At 43.9% G+C, this 19,669-nt stretch overlaps 1 protein-coding gene across 1 annotated transcript in view; it reads right to left on the bottom strand.

Moving 5' to 3' along the window:
* Positions 1-2,826: 2,826 nt before the first annotated feature.
* LOC147117453 (dynein axonemal heavy chain 11-like) overlaps positions 2,827-19,669 on the bottom strand; it is a 196,078-nt gene continuing 179,235 nt past the window's right edge. The window contains exon 9 of the mRNA XM_085988450.1: positions 2,827-3,109. Coding sequence (XP_085844576.1) covers positions 2,954-3,109 — 156 coding nt within the window. The 3' untranslated portion in view covers positions 2,827-2,953. The remainder of the gene's footprint in view (positions 3,110-19,669) is intronic.

The raw sequence follows: 19,669 nt of genomic DNA, 5'->3' as shown, positions 1-19,669 counted from the left end.
CCAGAATAACTAGTATCGGTGCAGGCCTAGACAACGGGCCGGGCCTTGAACCATTTGAATCCGAATGCTAACAGAAACCAACAACTAGCATAAGCAGTCAGCTTGGAAAGGTTGCATTGTCAGAAAGGTATCTCTAATCAATGGACAATACGAGGGACAATTAGCCATCAAGAGTTCTCTGCTAGAGACATTCACACATTTTGAAGGGCAGGAAATGTGTTTCAAGATACAGCAAGTTGGTTTTGGTTTAAAGTAAGAGGCACTTTGAAGAGAATGGTGTGGGAAGCCATCAGAAGAACAGCGAGCAGAAAGATTCGGGCCTACAATCAACAGGAGACAGCCGATCGGGAGTGGTGATTGTATGTTTCAGTCAACTCATAGAGGGGGTTTTTGTGATCGAGTCTGAGTAAGTTGTAAGTTTCAGTCAGATCACAATAAGGGTTTTGTGATTGAGTCTGGGTAACTTTATATGTAACAGTCAAATCGCGGACGGGTTTAACTGTGTCACATTGTGTTGATGCAAATGACCCTTGTGTAGGGGTTTGTAGTTTGGGGTTGTTAGCCTAATATAAATCGTAGGGATTTATACTGGGAAGGTTATTGTGTGTGTGTGTTCAATAAGCGAACAAATCAAAGGTTGAGCCAAAACCCTGTGCCGTGTGTATTTTGTTCTTATAAACCCCTTACAGCCTGGAGCTGCCTGAGGTCACCCTCCAAGGCCATCTGCTGTCTTCTCAACTGAAATGCAGCAGGCTTCCACCACCCATGGAGAAGCACCTCGTGGAAGCCCTTGGAGCGGAGATGGCACACGGAAGAGGCACTAAGAGAATGCACAAGGGTGATGTTTATTTTTGTGTGCATTATGTCATGATTTAATTTATAAATTTGAATTGGAATATGTATTTTGTGTTAGCTTTTATTTTTGCAGTGTGGGAAAGAGGACAATGTGATTGTCAGTGACAGAGGAAAGGTAAGGAGTGGGGGACTGTTGGTGAATGGGGAGTTGTTATTGAGGTTACTGCTATCGTTCATTAATTATTTGATAATGTAGAGCCCGGGCAGAAAGGGGCTGTCTACGTTGCAGCCTTCCTTCTGCTTCCTGTTCCTCTACTTCCTCCTCCCCCTGCTCCTGCTCCAGAGCATCTCGCCTGATAGGTGGTGGCAAGGGCTGCTCCCTCATAATGGCAAGGTTGTGCAGCATGCAGCGAACCCCCACAAATCTTGAGACCCGCTCAGCTGAGTACGGCAGGGCTCCTCCAGAGCGGTCCAGGCAGTGGATGTATTGCTTGAGGATACCGATGGTGTGCTCTATAATATTCCTTGTGACATCATGGTTCTCATTGTAGGCCTGCTGTGCACATGTGCGTGGGTTCCAGACCAGTCATGAACCATGTTATCAGTCACTAACCTTTGTCGCCCAGTAGCCACCCTTTCATGGGTGGTGGGTCAAATACAGATAGCACAGAGGACTGCCGCAGAATAAACGCATCGCGCTGCCTGTTTTGAAGGAGTGGAATCCCTTTCAGTTCAGGAAAATGGCAGAGTTAACATGAGACGCACGCAAAATAATGTGCATACAGTCAATGGGATCCTGCACGATGGTGATGCCTGCAATCGTAGAAAACCTCATGCTCACTCCACCTGCTTGTCTCTGGCAAGAGGGAATGAGATGAAGTTGTCTCTCTTTGTATAGAGAGTCTCAGTGACCTCCCTTAAGCAGCACTGTACTGAAAACTGCTAGATGTTGCTTATATCTCCAGCAGAAGACTAGAAGGAGCCAGACGCATAAAAGTTCAGAGCCACAGTCACCTTGACAGCCACAGGCAATGTGGTCCTTGCCCTGCTCTGAGGTTGGAGTTATGGCTGCAGCAGTTGGCAGGTTTCAGTCACAACCTCTTTAGTGATGCTCAGACATCTCAAGCATTCAGGTAAGAGAATTACTCCCTAAACACCCTCTGCCGATATAGCTTCCTGCTGAGAGCCCTTCTCCCCCTCCTCTTCCTCCCTCTTCTGGGAGCTTGTCCTGCTCTGCATGGCCTCTCTTTATTCTCCCAGTCATGCTCAATTCCAAGCAGAAAGCCTACTGAGCCACCCATGTCTGCAAGCAACTGGTTCCAGATCACTCTCTATTGAAACTTTAGGCAAGTATGGAAAAGCACACCAAAACATGTAGAATTGCTAGAAGAAATAACCCAGCAACTAACCTGTAAGTAGTTCATGATCCCTTTAAATAGCGCTGGTGGGGGAGGGTCCTCCATACCGTTTAACATTGTGTTCAGCTGTGCGAGGTTAAGAGAGGGCGTAGTTTGCAGTGTGGAGTTCCAAAATGGCAGTGCTGGTATCAAATCAGCGTTGCACACTGATTGACGTCATGATCTGCCTGCTGCTGCCAGTCATTAGATGTGTGCGCGCAAACTCCTTTACAAATATGGCATCCGCTGCACTTCCCATCGGACGTGTGCGCGCATATTGCGGACGCCATTTTCGAACTTTAGGATGCCAAGTAGCACCCAAAACGGCCTCCCTCAGTGAGCCTTTTTATCAGAACTTCTTGAAATAACTCTTTTGGATTTCATTTCTCCACGCACTATTTTTAGTGCACTATTATCGTGATCACATTAATTTCTCATCTACGCTATTTACCACAGTTAGTAACCCAATTATCAATGCTGCTTCATCAAACTCCCAGACAGTCATATCAAGCTGGCCCCTAACAAAGGGGCATTTCCATAGTTAATAAAGTTTTATTAAAAAATGGTTGTACTTTATAGAGATATGAGGATTTTTTTACATCACTGTAAATATGTATCTACACAATTGGCCTTTTTGTATAAAAGTAAATATTCAAAATGTTTATTAAATGCATGGAATCATAATTTTATGCATCGAGGCGATACAGTACAAACATTTCTGACTTTAAAAAAAATCATAGCATGACATTTTGTATCTACTTTTATTGTTTTCTACATGTCAACTTCAAACAAATCCATACCTTAAAAGTAGACTCCAAACCTGAGCAGTCTTTAAATGCTGCACACAGAACGGTCCCAAGTTGCCTATCAAAATCCATGATTTTTTCTTTAAACTCACTGTAGTCTTTTTCAAAATCCTGTCAGGCAGAATGCATTATACTTTAGTCATAAAAGATAACCAATCTGAGTGAATGATGTACTTTATAAAATTACTCCAAAATATACCACCAGCAAAGGGATGTAAGAATTACCCAGCAGGAAACTTCTGATCTTCTGCTGCAGTCAAATTTAAGTGTCTAACATCAAATATTGTGACAGCTTTATTTTTGATAAAGCACTGCATTTAAAAAAATATTTTGATGTATCATTGCCAATTTTTAAGTTATTTTTGATTTAGCATTGTTTATTTTTTAAAGCTGAAACAAATACTTTCAAACAATTTGCTAACACCAGAAATAAGTTTTTTCAGCTAACTTATAAGCCAATTTATTCTGTGACAGTTATACTGTCATTTTAATACCACAGCCTCAACTTTGACTCATTATCAAAGCTTTTTACAGTTTTCTTGTTGCTAGAAATGAACCATAAAAGTAACAACTGTGGATATATCAATGTTTTAAATATTAATTACATTATCACACTTGCCTAAAGATGAGGAAAGTTGAAATGTAATATTTAATTGTTGGCACTATATTATAAAGGCCTGTCCAGAAGACACAGCATAATCTGTAAGGCAAGCATCAGAAACAAATATATAGATGATTCAGGTCTTTAGCAATAAAAAAAATCTGAGCATCAATTTTTTGAAGTTAAAAGATCAAAATTAAAAGAGAAAAGTTTATAAAAGTGAACACAGATGTAAAACAACAAAATTGAGTAAAAGACACTGAAAATGAAAACTACTGGAATTCTTTTGAGAACTGTTCAATTATGACCTTCCAGAAAGTTCATTCCTATTCTTACAGCTCTTTGTTTGATAAACTGTTTCCTGAATTTGCATTAAACTAACTTAGTTCTAATTTTAAAATTTACTTCCCATTGTTCTGGATTTCCCTACTAGCAGGACCAGTAGTTCTTGTCAGTTTTTCACCTCCTCTTCTCCAAAAATGTCACACAACTTTACTCATTCTTTCATGATTACCAAGTCTCTTCATCCCAGGTAATCACCCTGTAGAACTGCTTTTATGTTCTATATACCTGTTGCAATTAAACTAGTACTGTATCCCATTCGTCTTTCTGATCGCTTTTTGCACTTGCAAACCAATTTTTTCATGTCTTATGTAACTGGACCACTAAATCCAATATAACAACAGAAAATGCTGGAAAAACTCAGCAGGCCAGGCAACATCCGTGGAGAGAGAAATAGAGTCGAAACGTTGACTCTATTTCTCTCTCCACGGATGTTGCCTGGCCTGCTGAGTTTTTCCAGCATTTTCTGTTGTTATTTCAGATTTCCAGCATCCGCAGTGCAGGAAACGTTGTGCTATCCGGCACTGATGGGACCGAGCTGTTGCCGTTCCCTCAAAACTGCCGGACACTCCAGCGCTAATGTTGAAAGATACGGAAGCTTCTGAGCTCCGTATCTGTCAACAAACCCTGTTGGCAACAGCTTCTAAACAGTCCAAGCGACTCTGTAGCGTCTCTGTAGCTTAGCAACAGCTTCAGCAGACCTTGCAGAGCTTGACTGTTGAGGAAAAAAAGCAACAAGAAGAAAAAAAACCTAACGAAAACGGCACCTGATTTTTGCCGGTGGCTCGAGCATTCCGGACAGTTAGCCTCCGGATAACACAAAGTTTCCTGTATTTTGCTATCCCATTAAATCCAATAGCTTATCTACCCTCCAATGCTTTTCCATTTAGACTGTATTCTCATTTGCCATTCTTATGTCCAAACTGTACTACCTCGCACCTCAGTATAGCATAATTTGCCCACTCGCTTTATCTATGTCCTTTTGCAATTTTCCATTTGCTTCTTCACAATTCACCAAAGTTTAGAAATTACTGTTTGCAATTTTACCAAAGGCAATCAGATGACATTCTTCTGCCCACTGTTTTAGTGAAAGTGTTTGTCCATTTAAAGTCACTATAAAATCCAGCACAAAAAATGTCATGTGACCACTACTATCACCAACAGTAATTTCTAGGTTTATAACTTCTAGCTTATCATCATCGGAAAACTTAGATACACTCCTCTCTCTTCCCAAATCCAGGTAATGTGTATATATAGAATGAAAAGCTGGGACCCCAGCACTGATCCCTGGGGACAGCACTTGCCATATGTTAATTTTATCCCAACTGTCTGCACACTACCTCCCAGTCAATTTCCTAGCCATGCTATGGCATTACTTCTAGTTGCATATGCCTTAATTTTAGTTAATTATTTTTGTGCAGCACGCATCAAATACCGTCTGAAGATACATGAAAATTATTCAAACTCAACTCTCTACCTATCATCTCTGTGACTCTATCAAAGAAATCTATTAGATTAATAGACATAACCATCCTTTCACAAAATCTTCCCATTAATCATACTTTCCCCAAGTTCTCATCTACTTTGTCCCTGATAATCGATTCTAGCAACTTTCCCATTTCTGACAAAAAAGAAACTACAGGCTAGCGAGTTTATCACTTCCTCACCTTTTGACTGATGTTGTATTTTTAATATCTTCCAATTCTCTGGTATGATCCCTGAATTCGGTGAGCTTTGGAAGATTATAACTATGCATCTTCAATATCCTCACCTATTCCTTTTATTACTTTCATGTGGAAACTAGGCCTGAAGATTTGTCTAGCTTCAAGTGCATTAGTTCCTCCATTACAATTTTTAGTTTAACTTTATTAAGTTCACTAATGTCTAGTCTTCTCTGCACCTCTGGCATCGTATCTTCCATTTCTACTTTAAACAGAAAGGCAAAATATTCATTTAGCAGTTCTGCCATGATCTTATCTTTGACTATTGTTGTGCCTAATTCTATTTTTTATAGCCTAACTCCTTCTTTACTGCTTTCTTTTTCTTGATGTATTTACAAAAACCTTTGCTATTAACCTTAATACCATTGCAGCATATTCCCTCTTTGCCCTTATTATTTTCTTGGTCTCCTTTTGTTGCTTTCTATAGCAGTGTTGTCCAATACATTAGCCACTCACCTTATTTGGCTACTTGGAAATCTATATGTGCTAACTGCATTTCTGATTATACACAAAACAAATAATAGACTCTGTCATTGGGCATGTGATCTCAATACACATTCACAATGCACGTGTCTGTGTACTTTAACCTATTTGTGCATGTGTTGGTAAAATGATAAGACAAAAGAGTGAGCGAGTGTTTTTTGAATGTAAGTACTTTATTTCCTTGGTTACTGAATGATAGTAGATGTTTGTTATCTGTATTGTGCGAGTGTATGTAAGATGTTTGTACTATAACTAGTGCATGTGGCTAAAGCGGTGTCACTGTAGCCACACCTGTAGCTAGTAAGCGATTTCTATTGGGCATCACTATTCTATAATACTCATTCCTCATTCTAGCCACTTTTCTTTAACCTTACAAAAGCCTTCTCTTTTTGTATATTACTGGTCCCAGCTCCTTTCGTAGGCCATGGTCGTATCACTACAGAAGTACCACTTGTCTTTCAGGAATATATGTTTGCTTATAACCCACCAATTATCTTCTTAAATAAATTTCACAATGTTTTTCCCACCCTATTGAGGTCAATTCCTTCCCTGCACCCCAAAATAGGCACCAGCATCAGAAGGGGCATGACAGGGGAGAGGATTCACAGGCCAGGAGTTTCCTTGTTCCCAACCTGGCAGAACATCGGAAAAACAGGCTGACTGGTGGATGTGGGGCTCCCCTGGGATTCTAGTATTAGATGCCGGAAGGTTAAAACATTTTCCATTTTTTTTGGCCTTCTTATTTATGCAGTCTCTTGATTTTTCACTCAAACACTACCACCCTTGATCTCAGTAAGTGGGATAAGGAACAGTGGAATGGTTGTGGAGGGATGTGTAGTTGGGGAGAGTGAGGTTGGCAACATACCTCTGCATATTAACTGGCTCAGTCATCAGTTAATTTACACTGTGTGGACAAGGATGGTGTGGAGGTGAGTTGTGGTTCCAGCATTATTTTAGGATCTGCACGGGTAGTTGTGCTTTTACTTACTTAGTCCAACCTCGTGAGGTCATTAAAATGTTTCCAGCGCTGTAATGCTAGTTGCGGTAGCACTGACTACCTGCACCACCTCTCTCCGTACTGCCTGCGGCACCTTTTCAGTTCAGCAGTTTCTTCTTGCCCTTATCTATGCCAACATTACCTCTTCTGATAATCTTTAGGGCTTTAATTGCTGCAGACACCCCTGATGCTGCTCCTCTTTTTGCCATTTGAATCCTCTTCTTGTGCTCTCACTCCCTCTGTTTCTCAGATAACTTTCTGTGCAACCTTTTAACTGCTACAATTAAACCTTATTTCCCTCCCTCGCAACAGTAGAGAACCAGTAAGGGGCAGGATTCCTGCGTTAAACCTTGCAACCATGTGAAGTTAGCCAAGAAAAGACTGTCAGTTGCTGGCATGATTACATGGGTGGGCAGAAGTCCCACCCTGTATGGTTCCAACGAGCCCAGGAAAATCTAGACCTATGATGCCACCTATATCTCTGGTAGCCCATTCCTCCTCCTGCTCATCTTCCTTGGTTAAGCCCAGTGGCAGAGGAGCAGTGAGTGCAATTTCCATTATGCTGTGTCCTGGCCAATATTTATCCCTCAATCAACATAACAAAAACAGATCATCTGGTCATTATCACATTGTTGTTTGTGGGAGCTTGCTGTGCGCAATTGGCTGCCGCATTTCCTACATTACAACAGTGACTACACTTCAAAAGAACTTCATTGGCTGTAAAGTGCTTTGGGACATCCTGAGGTCGTGAAAGGGGCTATATAAATGCAAGTCTTTCTTTCTTTCTATATATGCAGCACCGTCTGTCAAAATCAGTTTCTTTATGTGAACTCAACAGATGCTGGCTTAGCTCCAACACCCAAATTATATGGGTGGAAAGAACACATCACACATGCAATGTGGAAGCTGACCATTATCAGTTGTTCCCACTCTTTAACTTGCAATTATACTGGCATTAATAAGATTAAGCACTGTTTCACCTGCGTTATGCACTTTAGTACACAGAATCCTTCTGCTAGCAGCAATATGTGTGGTTAGCAACTGGAAATGTGAACTAGTCACAGTCCTAATTTTTTATGTCGACAGCAATTTCTAAGCTAATACCTTATTATTGTTATTTCTGATTACATTTGAATCAGTTCATCTTTAGCCACACAGGAACTGATTTCTGTTGTCAGAATTTTGAGTCAAAAGGCAGAAAAAGCTCAAATCAGACAAAACAGGAAACAATGCAGTCAAGCAAATACCATAACCTCTCAACAGGTTGTTAATCAAAATACAAGATAACAATAACAATGACTTGACACAGTATTACAAACAGATTGTTTAGTACAATGAGCAAGAACAATCCAAAAACGATGTCTTAGACATTTGCTGAACAAATCATAGTTTGTCCTGAAAAAGTTAATTATATAACACGACTTTAAGGACTCCAGAAAATCATCTCAATGAACCTCCTGAGCAATGTTCCCTGTTATTTTTTTTCCCCGTATGGGCCCTTTAACTGGCTGCGCGGCCCATTCTAATTTTCGCGCATATGCGGTTATTGCCATTGAAAAGCTGGTGAGCGGCCTGTGCGGGTCTGCCAGACTGCTTCGTGGTAACATTGCCCCTGAGCATAAAGTTTGTTAACAAAACAGTAAGTACAGGTAAGTCAGAATACCAAACTGAAATTGTACCACTACAGTCTCAAAACATAGAAATAATTCTACAATCCAGTGCTCCCAGTGGGAATGGGAAATCACGGAATCAGCCCAAATATTTCTACATGCCCACTCAAAAAGGATAATTAGTGCACAAAAACACATTGGTCTAGAAATTGCGGTCGGAGACGTACCGCTGGAGTACGCCTCCGACCCGTGCAATAATTCCGAAAGTACCTCCTGGCATCCAGGCTGCAAAGAGTTGCGGTCTCGGGCCTCCAGGAAGATGGCAGCATAAAGGCCCACGGATCCCAGGGATGCAGGCGGATTGGAAACGTCCCTGGGATCACGTGGGCCCGGTCCTTTAATGACAAAGGAGAATTCCATTGCAATCGTTTACGAAGTGAATCTCCTAATGATATGCAATGAAATCTCCAAATAATTATACAATGTACAGAATTCTAATAATTATAAATGTACTGAATTGCAATTTTATTCATAAGTTCCTTCATTGCACCAACCTCAATAAAAATTTAATTTTTTGATAAGTAATTTTAAACATTTTAATCAGGGTCAATATTTCCATAAACTCATTTAAAGTGTATGTGCAGGATTTTGGATTATTAAATGTTTTATTTAAGCCATTTTTATACCCTTACGCCCATCCTCATTATTTTTTGAATATCATATTTGGGATGAGGAAATAACTTGTGAATGCTAGGGTGTTGTAACTGTTCAACACTTTCCGAATCAAAGCTGAGCAGCTTCACCTATTATGTCCATGGCCACTGTTTACAGATTTTCATTGAAAAATTGAGAGAATAGTAGAACATGATTCTCGAAACATTGTAAAAATGGTGAAATCCCATGCAACAAAAATGGAATTTGTCATTCCATCACTGCAAACCAGTAGCCCTCAACATGTCTCACCAACATTTTAACTTTTCAGTTAAAATTAAATAAAAATGCTCAGCAAAAGTTCATGTTGCTGCAGAAAGGACTTCTGCTAGTAACTAATACAATGCAGTTTTCAGACCAAGTTTTTCTGATTGTTTCCTGAGGTCCCCACCATCACAGAAGCCAGTCATCAGCCAATTCGATTCACTCCACATGATATCAAGAAACGGCTCAGCGCACTGGATACAGCAAAGGCAGTAGGCCTGACAACATCCCGGCTATCGTGCTGAAAACCTGCGCTCCAGAACTAGCCGCGCCTCTAGCCAAGCTGTTCCAGTACAGCTACAACACTGGCATCTATCCTACAGTGTGGAAAACTGCCCAGGTACATCCTGTCCACAAAAAGCATTACAAATCCAATCCAGCCAATTACCACCCCATCAGTCTAGTCTCAATCATCAGCAAAGTGATGGAAGGTGTCGTCAACACTGCTATCAAGCTGCACTTACTCACCAATAGCCAGGAGTAAAGAAGTCTTACTCCAATTATATAGGGCCTTGGTGAGACCACACCTGGAGTACTGTGTACAATTTTGGTCTCCTTACCTAAGGAAGGATATACTTGCCATAGAGGGAGTGCAACGAAGGTTCACGAGATTGATTCCTGGGATGGCAGGACTTTCGTATGAGAAGAGATTGAGTAAACTAGGCCTGTATTCTCTTGAATTCAGAAGAATGAGAGGGGGTCTCATTGAAGCATACAAAATTATTACAGGGCTTGATAGGGTGGATGGTGGGAGAATGTTCCCTTGGCTGTGGAGTCTAGAACCAGGGGCCACAGCCTCAGGATAAAGGGTAAGACATTCAGGACTGAGAGGAGAAGAAATGTCCTCACACAGAGGGTGGTGAATCTTTGGAATTCTCTACCCCAGAAGGCTGTGGAGGCTCAGTCATTGGGTATATTCAAAACAGATGTCGATAGATTTCTGACTAGTAAGGGCATCAAAGGATATGGCGAAAGGGCTGGTGAATGGAGTTGAGGCAGAAGATCAGCCATGGTCTCATTGAATGGCGGAGCAGGCTCGAAGGGCCGAATGGCCTACTCCTGCTCCTATTTCTTATCTTCTTATGTTCTTAACCTGCTCACTAATGCTCAGTTTGCGTTCCGCCAGGACCACTCAGCTCCAGAACTCATTACAGCCTTGGTCCAAACAAGAACAAAAGAGCTGAATTCCAGAGGTGAGGTGAGAGTGACTGGCGTTGACATCAAGGCTGCATTTGACCAAGTGTGGCATCAAGGAGTCCTAGTAAAATTGAAGTAAATGGGAATCAAGGGAAAAGCTCTCTACTGGCTGGAGTCATGCCTAGCACAAAGGAAGATGGTTTTGGTTGTTGGGAGGCCAATCATCTCAGCCCCAGGGCATCACTGCAGAAGTTTCTCAGGGCAGTGTCCTAGGCCCAACCATCTTCAGTTGCTTCATCAATGACCTTCCCTCCATCATAAGATCAAAAGTGGGAATGTTCGTTGATGATTGCACAATGTTCAGTTCCATTCGCAACTCCACAGATAATGAAACAGTCCAGGCCCACACTCAGCAAGACCTGGACAACAGTCAGCCTTGGGCTGATAGGTAGCAAGTAACATTTATGCCACACAAGTGCCAGGCAATGACTATCTCCAACAAGGGAGAGTCTAACCACTGCCCCTTGACATTCAACGGCATTACCATTGCCGAATCCCCACCATCAACATCCTGGGGGTTACATTTGACCAGAAACTTAACTGGACCAGCCATACAAATACTGTGGCTACAAGAGCAGGTCATAGGCTGGGTATTCTATAGCGAGTGTCTCACCTCCTGACTCCCCAAAGTCTTTCCACCATCTACAAGTCACAAGTCAGGAGTGTAAATAATACACTGCCTTTCTATTTTTCTGACCAAAGTGGATAACTTCACATTTATCCACGTTATACTGCATCTGCCATGTATTTGCCCACTCACTCAGCTTATCTAAATCGCCTTGAAGCCTCTTTGCATCCTCCTTACAACTCACAATCCCACCTAGTTTCGTGTCGTCAGAAAACTTGGAAATATTACATTTGGTTCCCTCATCCAAATGATTGATATATATTGTGAATAGCTGGGGCCCAAGCACTGATCCCTGCGGTACCCCACTAGTCACCGCCTGTCACCCCGAAAAAGACCCATTTATTCCTACTGTTTCCTGTCTGATAACCAATTTTCAATCCATGCCAGTATATTACCCCCAATCCCATGTGCTTTAATTTTGCACACTAACCTCTTATGTGGGGCTTTATCAAAGGCCTTCTGAAAATCCAAATACACCACATCCACTGGTTCTCCCTTATCTATTCCACCTGTTACATCCTCAAAAAACTCCAGTAGGTTTGTCAAACACAATTTCCCTTTCATAAATCCATGTCGACTTTGTCTAATCCCATTGATATTTTCTAATTGTCCTGTTATCACATCCTTTATAATAGACTCTAGCATTTTCCCTACTACTAGGCTAAGACAAAGCAGCCCGCTTGACTGGCACCCTATCCACTACCTTAAACATTCACTCCCTCCACCACCAGTGCACCGTGGCTGCAGTGTGCGCCATCTACAAGATGCACTGCAGCAACTCACCATGGCTTCTTCGACATCACCTCCCAAACCCGTGGCTTCTATCACCTAGAAAGACAAGGGCAGCAGGCACATGGGAACACCATCACCTCCAAGTGGATAAATGTGAGGTTATCCACTTTGGTGGCAAAAACAGGAAGGCAGATTATTATTTGAATGGCAATAGATTGGGAGAAGGGGAAGTGCAAAGAGACCTGGGTGTTCTTGTGCACCAGTCGCTGAAGGTAAGCATGCAGGTGCAGCAGGCGGTTAAGAAGGTAAATGGTATGTTGGCCTCCGTAGCAAGAGGGTTCGAGTACAGGAACAAGGATGTCTTGCTACAGTTGTACAGGGCCTTGGTGAGACCGCACCTTGAGTATTGTGTGCAGTTTTGGTCGCCTTACCTGAGGAAGGACGTTCTTGCCATGGAAGGAGTGCAGCAAAGATTCACCAGGCTGATACCTGGGATGGCAGGAATGACGTATGAGGAGAGATTGTGTCGATTGGGCTTATACTCACTGGAGTTTAGAAGATTGAGAGGGGGATCTCATCGAAACCTATAAAATTCTATCAGGCCTGGACAGACTAGATGCAGGAAGGATGTTTCTGATCGCCAGGGAGTCCAGAACCAGGGGTCATAGTTTAAGGATAAGGGGTAAGCCATTTAGGACTGAAATGAGGAGGAATTTCTTCACCCAGAGAGTGGTGAACCTGTGGAATTATCTGCCACAGAGGGCGGTGGAGGCCAGTTCATTAAATATATTCAAGAAAGAGTTGGATATATTTCTTAAGGCTAAAGGGATCAAGGGATATGGGGAGAAGGCAAGGACAGGGTACTGAATTTGGATGATCAGCCATGATCTCATTGAATGGCGGAGCAGGCTCGAAGGGCCGAATGGCCTACTCCTGCTCCTATCTTCTATGTTTCTATGCCCCTCCAAGTCTCACACCATCCTGACTTGGAAATATATCGCCGATCCTTCATGGTCATTGGGTCAAAACCCTGGAACTCCCTCCCTAACAGCACTATGGGAATACTTCACCAGAAGGACTGCAGCGGTTCAAGAAGGCGACTCACCACCACCTTCTCAAGGGCAATTAGTAATGTACAATAAATATTGGCATTGCCAGTGATGTCCAGATCCCAGGAATTAATTTTAAAAATATATTATTGTATTGAAAGCGAAAATGATCAGAATAATATTAATTTAAATTGATCAAATCTGCATTCTGTCAAATTCATTGTGAGATATTACTAACTATAAAAAAGTAAACAAATCTCCATTAACAATACTACCACACATAAATCTAAAAGTTCTAATTTTGCCATCTAACATCATAGTCAGTTTAATCAGTCCGCATAAGAAAACATGTTACAGGTACACTATCCCTTATCCGAAAGCCTTGGGACCAGCTGAGTTTCGGTTTTCGGAATTTTTGCGGATTTCAGAAGGTATTATTGTAAGACTGGGAAATTTGTATTTAATATACATTTTTAAAGTTCAGGCTACCTCTTGCGACTGTTCCGTGTCTCATTCCCCTTCCTGCTTCTCTGGAAAGCCGGATATCGGCTGACTCCTACTAAGCTGGCCCGCAAATCAGGTCGGGGGTCGGGTGGGTGGGGGGGGAGAAAAGAATATCGGACGGGCCGCGGTTCAGGTCGGGGGGGGCGGTCGGGGGGGGAGAAAAGAATATCGGACGGGCCGTGGTTCGGGTCGGGTTGGGTGGGGGAGAAAAGAATATCTGACGGGTCGGGGGTCGGGTCGGGTGGGAGGTGGGGGGAGAAAAGAATATCGGACGGGCCGCGGTTCGGTTCGGGTCGGGGGGAGAAAAGAATATCGGACGGGCCGCTGTATTGTTGGGTTCACTCTCCCGGTACCTCCTTCACACTGCCCGGCTCGGCCTGCAATCTCCTACCCAGGAGGGAACTCTGTGACCCTCTGCCCTGCTCAGCGTAAGTCGTGCGCCACTCTGGTCATGTCGTGCGCACGACTTACGCTGAATGAAAAAACTTTCGGTTTTTAGAGGTTTTCGGAAGTTCAGATAAAGGATAGTCTACCTGTATTATAATTACTTTGTTATTGGATATGGAGAAAAATCAGGTCTGAACTTTCCAATGTTTACAGTTTTACCATAACTTTACTGCAACTCACATGCAAACAGAGACTTACAATGACAGAACAATTTCTTAGATTCTGCATTGCTAGGTAATACCTGGGGCATGGAAGCATCAAAATCAAGGAATCAGTACCTGCATGTTCATGAAATAAAAACTTTACTGGCTCTGGAGTTATTTATGCGTGTGGTCTATATATCCTATGGTACCGGACCAAACAAAAATAAGTTAATTACCCTCTGCTGGGTCATGCCAAAGTGTCAGAACAACAATAGTCTTAAATGGCATCTGTTTAATGTTCTACTGCAAAGCTAGCTGCACCATCTACCTTAGGAATTGCAAATCGAGTTCTGTTCATTCCTGCCTCCAAGGAGTATTTACAATGGGCCAGTAATTCCGTTCCCAACACGTGAGTACGGACGGTGTACTTACGCGTGTGGCCGGAGGAATTGCCGGATTCCAGCATGCACAGCGCATGCGCGGGAAACCGGCATTTCCTCTCCCATCGAACTAAGGGGTTAAGAGGGCCAACGCGTGCGTGCAGGACTCTGCGCGCACGCGTTGAACTTCCTTCGTTTTAACAGGTTTGCGCGTGTGCAAGGGCCTGGACTTTTTGGAAATGAAAAAAGGAGGCGTAAGTAGTGGATTCTTGAAGGTAAGTGGTCTATTATTTAAAATTATTATATTTTTTCCACAGCTTCATTGTTTTTAAGGACTGTACAGTAAGGTAAGTTTATTTTTAGACCCGAATTCGTAAAAAAAAAAATTTTCAAAAATTTTATTAATTGTTTTAAATAGTTTTTTAAAGTTATTTATAGTTTATTTAATTATTGGGATGTTTTTTAAAATTTTAATTAAAGTTAAACTAGTCTTTTGGGCGCCTGTACTTTTCATGAGTTTGACAGTCTTTACTATCAAACTCATGAATGAGTTTCCCCTCCCCTGATTGGCTGCAGAGTGCTCACCTGATCCCAGCCGGCACATCGCACTAACTACGCCGCTGGATCAGGTAAGCACATCACGCCGACATCTGAACCGGGCCAGTGACAGGAAATGCAAGCAGGCCCGGGCTTCAGATGTCAGCGCGCAGGGTGAGTGCAGATCGGGGGCTTGCACGCGCGGCAAGCTCCTGATCCTAATTTCAGGGCCATTATGTACTGCAATCCTGTAGGAAGTAAACCACACTAGAGCTTTCTTGAACCTAACAGAGGGGCGCATCTTGTATTGGTCCTCACTGGGATTTGACTGATTTAACAGAGGTGTTCAAAATGATGAAGGATTTTGATAGAGTAAATAAGGAGAAATTGTTTCCTTTGGCAGGAGGCTCAGTAACAAGAGGACACAGATTTAAGGTAATTGACAAAATAATCAGAGGAGAAATGAGCAGACATTTTTCACGCAGCAAGTTGTCATGATCTGGAATGCACTGCCTGAGAGGGCAGATTCAGTAATGACTTTCAAAAGGCAAAAGAAAAGGAAAACGAACTGACACAGACATGATAGACCAAATGCCCTCCTGCTGTGCTGCATGATTCTATATTTGATAGCTCATTTGATCAGGAATCATAAGACTTCCAAGAATGCCTACTGAAGCATCTTGATGAGAAAATTATCGAAATAAGGATAATGTGAAGGTGCTACAGACTGAAGAAATCAGCCACCACTAAATACTTCAGGAACATTCTGGATACCAATTTCTATCCAAGTGGGCTAAATTTTATTAGTATTATTTTCCTTCTATGCTGGACCTCAAATGCTTTTTGAATCTCCCTCAGCATTATTCGTGCAATAAATTCAATCGCACAGAAGACACGTTCCCGAAATTCATCCCCTGTTCTTAACTTTTCACCCAGAAAAACAGGCAAAACGATGTTGAATTCCGCCACCACCCCCAACCGTGCCATTGCAAAGCAACTTGAGATCGATTAATACTGAAGAAAATCATGAATATAGAAAATGTGGTGAGGCGGTGAAAAGCAAGATTAGAAGGGCTAAAAGGGAAAATGGAAATAGACTAGCAAGTAATATGAACATAAAAACATAAGAACATAAGAAATAGGAGAAGTAGACCATATGGCCCCTCGAGCCTGCTCCGCCATTCAATAAGATCATGGCTGATCATCGACCTCAACTCCACTTTCCCGCCCGATCTCCATATCCTTGATTCCCCTACAGTCCAAAAATCTATCTATCTCAGCCTTGAATATGAAGGATAGTAAGGGCTCTTAAAAACATATTACTGTAAAAATAAAAAATAATGAGAAGAGGTTATGACTGCTATGAGATGATAGAGTCAGACTTGTTTCTCTTGACTGCTATGATTCTACCCTTGTGAAGGAATAGCCATGATTCAGAGAAATACACGATACTTTGAACAGAATTCTGATATTATTAATAAAAGACATACTGGGTTTAAAAATCTAAAGCCTCAAAGACACAAGTCTCAGCAGACAAGGCTGTAAACAGAAATACAAGCTTCTGAGAAAAGATCAGTTGATAACAAAGTTGTAAACAAGCTTTGAAATGGGAATTACTTAAATATACTAAAACAATGAAAGATTGAAGCAAACCACTGGTGCTTCCGAAGAGTCTAGAGTTTGGAGGTAACACAATGAAAATGCCCAGTTTAAAGTGTGAAGAGCTAACACGATAAAACAGAAGCACAAAAATTAAAAGAGGCATGTGCCTTTGAAACATGACATTGTGGCGGTACCACTGGTTGTCCCTTACATTGAGACACATAATTCCCTTTAACTTACCTTTTGGGGCCGTTGCCCTTTTAACTTACCTGTTGGGGCCATTGCCCCTTTAAGGCGCGCCCTAGCGCGCTGACGTCACGTCACGTACGACGTGATGTGCGTGCGCCGGCACAGCCCGGCCTAGCATCTTCGGCCTCAACGGCCAGCCGACAGGAGCGACGCAATCTTCCGCTCCCGCGGCAAGCACCGGCACAGCCCGGCCTCCCGACTTCGGCCTCAACGGCCAGCGACGCAACGGCGCGCATCACGTGACGCCCTAAGCGTGGGAAACACGAGCAACGTGATGACATCACAACACAAACGCGATGACGTCATCACGCTCCCCACAGGACTGCGAACTCAGTCCTCGTGGAGTCCCCGCTGGGACCAGACCTACACCATGGTGCTCCTACAGTCAGCCATCTTACCTGCTATCTTACCTGCTGTAATTAGCCTGTCCTGTAAATAAACAACTTGTTAATAGTTCGTCGAAGTCAAACTCTCTTATTTAGTGGCGATCTACACGAACCGCTACATTGGTGACCCTACGACGTGAGTACGAAGCTCATCAATTCCAACGCTACAATTGGTGAACCCGTATCCGTGAACGATTTTCACGGTAGCAACGCGCAGCCTGACCCTCGTCTTCCCACAAGATGACCAACGCACAACCGACGAACAACCACGGAACAGCAACCGCCTAACACCGATTCCACCACAAGCGACCCCGTCTTTGCGAACGTCTTCGCAACGGAAGCGCAGCTTGGAGGTGAGCCTGTTTTTCACGAACGATTTCACAGAGGTAGAGCACGACCAACGGCAACCGTCATCCACCAGCGCTACAATTGGTGGGTTTGTGAACGTCTTTCACAAACGAAGCACACTATGGAAGCATCAGCCGTTCTGCTGTCACTACCGCAATCCAGGGAGCCACAGTCTCCCTCGTGCTTTATGCAGGTAGAAGCCCTGTTCGCCGAGAACATCGATGCGGCACAGACCACGCACGTGCTCACGATCTCCGTATTCGACTCTTCTACCGCCACACGGATCGTCCGCCTCTACGTCCAAAGCAACAGCAAGTATACATCTCTCCAAGCGCGGGGTACAGCATGTTCGGGCCCACAAGATCGGAGCGTGCCCCGCGGGGATACCACGAGGACTCACCCCCGCAAAACACGAGGACGCACTCCTCGCGCACGAGGACCCATCCCTCGCGAACCACGAGAACCCATCCCTCGTGAACACTGACGACTCCTTCTCCACCGACGACGCACCAGCCCTTCAGCTTGCTGGTTGTGTTACCTACTACACGATTCGGCGTGAACAAAAAGCGTGCCACCCTCCCGGTTGTTTTCTCCTAAATCTACAACTGTTACAAGTGTTGCCGCCCTCCCGGCAGAGTTAACCCCTCCTGAAAGCAACAACAACCTGGACCGTTGCCGCCCTTTCTCCAGTTTTTCCTTTAACAAACGCATACGTCGACTGAAGCTGCACACATCGAGGACGGGTCCAACGGGCATCCTGCGGCCGCGATCAGCCACGTGAAAGTTGCTAGCCTCACCGATCACTGATCAACGCAGCAACTCTTCACCCTCCGTTGTGTTCACGTCGTAGCACTATGGCACGCACCGTTCCGTGCGTTCCAGCCTCCCGAAGGTTTCGCTTACCAGCCAACGGAGACATCGCCCGCGTCCGCCCAACCTGCCCGTCACTCTGACAAGGCCTGCTGTTTCGCACGTCTCCGCGGTCCTTCGCCTGACGGATACGTTTTATTCGCCACGACGCGCGTAAGGGTCTGCTCACGAGCAGCATCTTCATACCTCGCCTACCAAGCCGAGACAGCACGACCGCTGAGACCACCAGCTCGTCAGACCATCTCATCCTTGGACTTTCGTTAAAGCGAATTCTGGGGGGGCCTATGCGGCGGTACCACTGGTTGTCCCTTACATTGAGACACATAATTCCCTTTAACTTACCTTTTGGGGCCGTTGCCCTTTTAACTTACCTGTTGGGGCCATTGCCCCTTTAAGGCGCGCCCTAGCGCGCTGACATCACGTCACGTACGACGTGATGTGCGTGCGCCGGCACAGCCCGGCCTAGCGTCTTCAGCCTCAACGACCAGCCGACAGGAGCGACGCAATCTTCCGCTCCCGCGGCAAGCACCGGCACAGCCCGGCCTCCCGACTTCGGCCTCAACGGCCAGCGATGCAACGACGCGCATCACGTGACGCCCTAAGCGCGGGAAACGCGAGCAACGCGATGACGTCATCACGCTCCCCACAGGACTGCGAACTCAGTCCTCGTGGAGTCCCCGCTGGGACCAGACCTACACCACGGTGCTCCTACAGTCAGCCATCTTACCTGCTATCTTACCTGCTGTAATTAGCCTGTCCTGTAAATAAACAACTTGTTAATAGTTCGTCGAAGTCAAACTCTCTTATTTAGTGGCGATCTACACGAACCGCTACAACATCAAGTAAAGAAACAACTGCTGGTCAAATAGT

This window comes from Somniosus microcephalus, chromosome 5 (assembly GCF_052327205.1).
Source record: "Somniosus microcephalus isolate GS21.2 chromosome 5, FLI_Smic_1.0, whole genome shotgun sequence".
NCBI classification, from domain to species: domain Eukaryota; kingdom Metazoa; phylum Chordata; class Chondrichthyes; order Squaliformes; family Somniosidae; genus Somniosus; species Somniosus microcephalus.
Note: the sequence above shows the minus strand (reverse complement) of the source record. Positions and strands in the feature narration are given on the sequence as shown.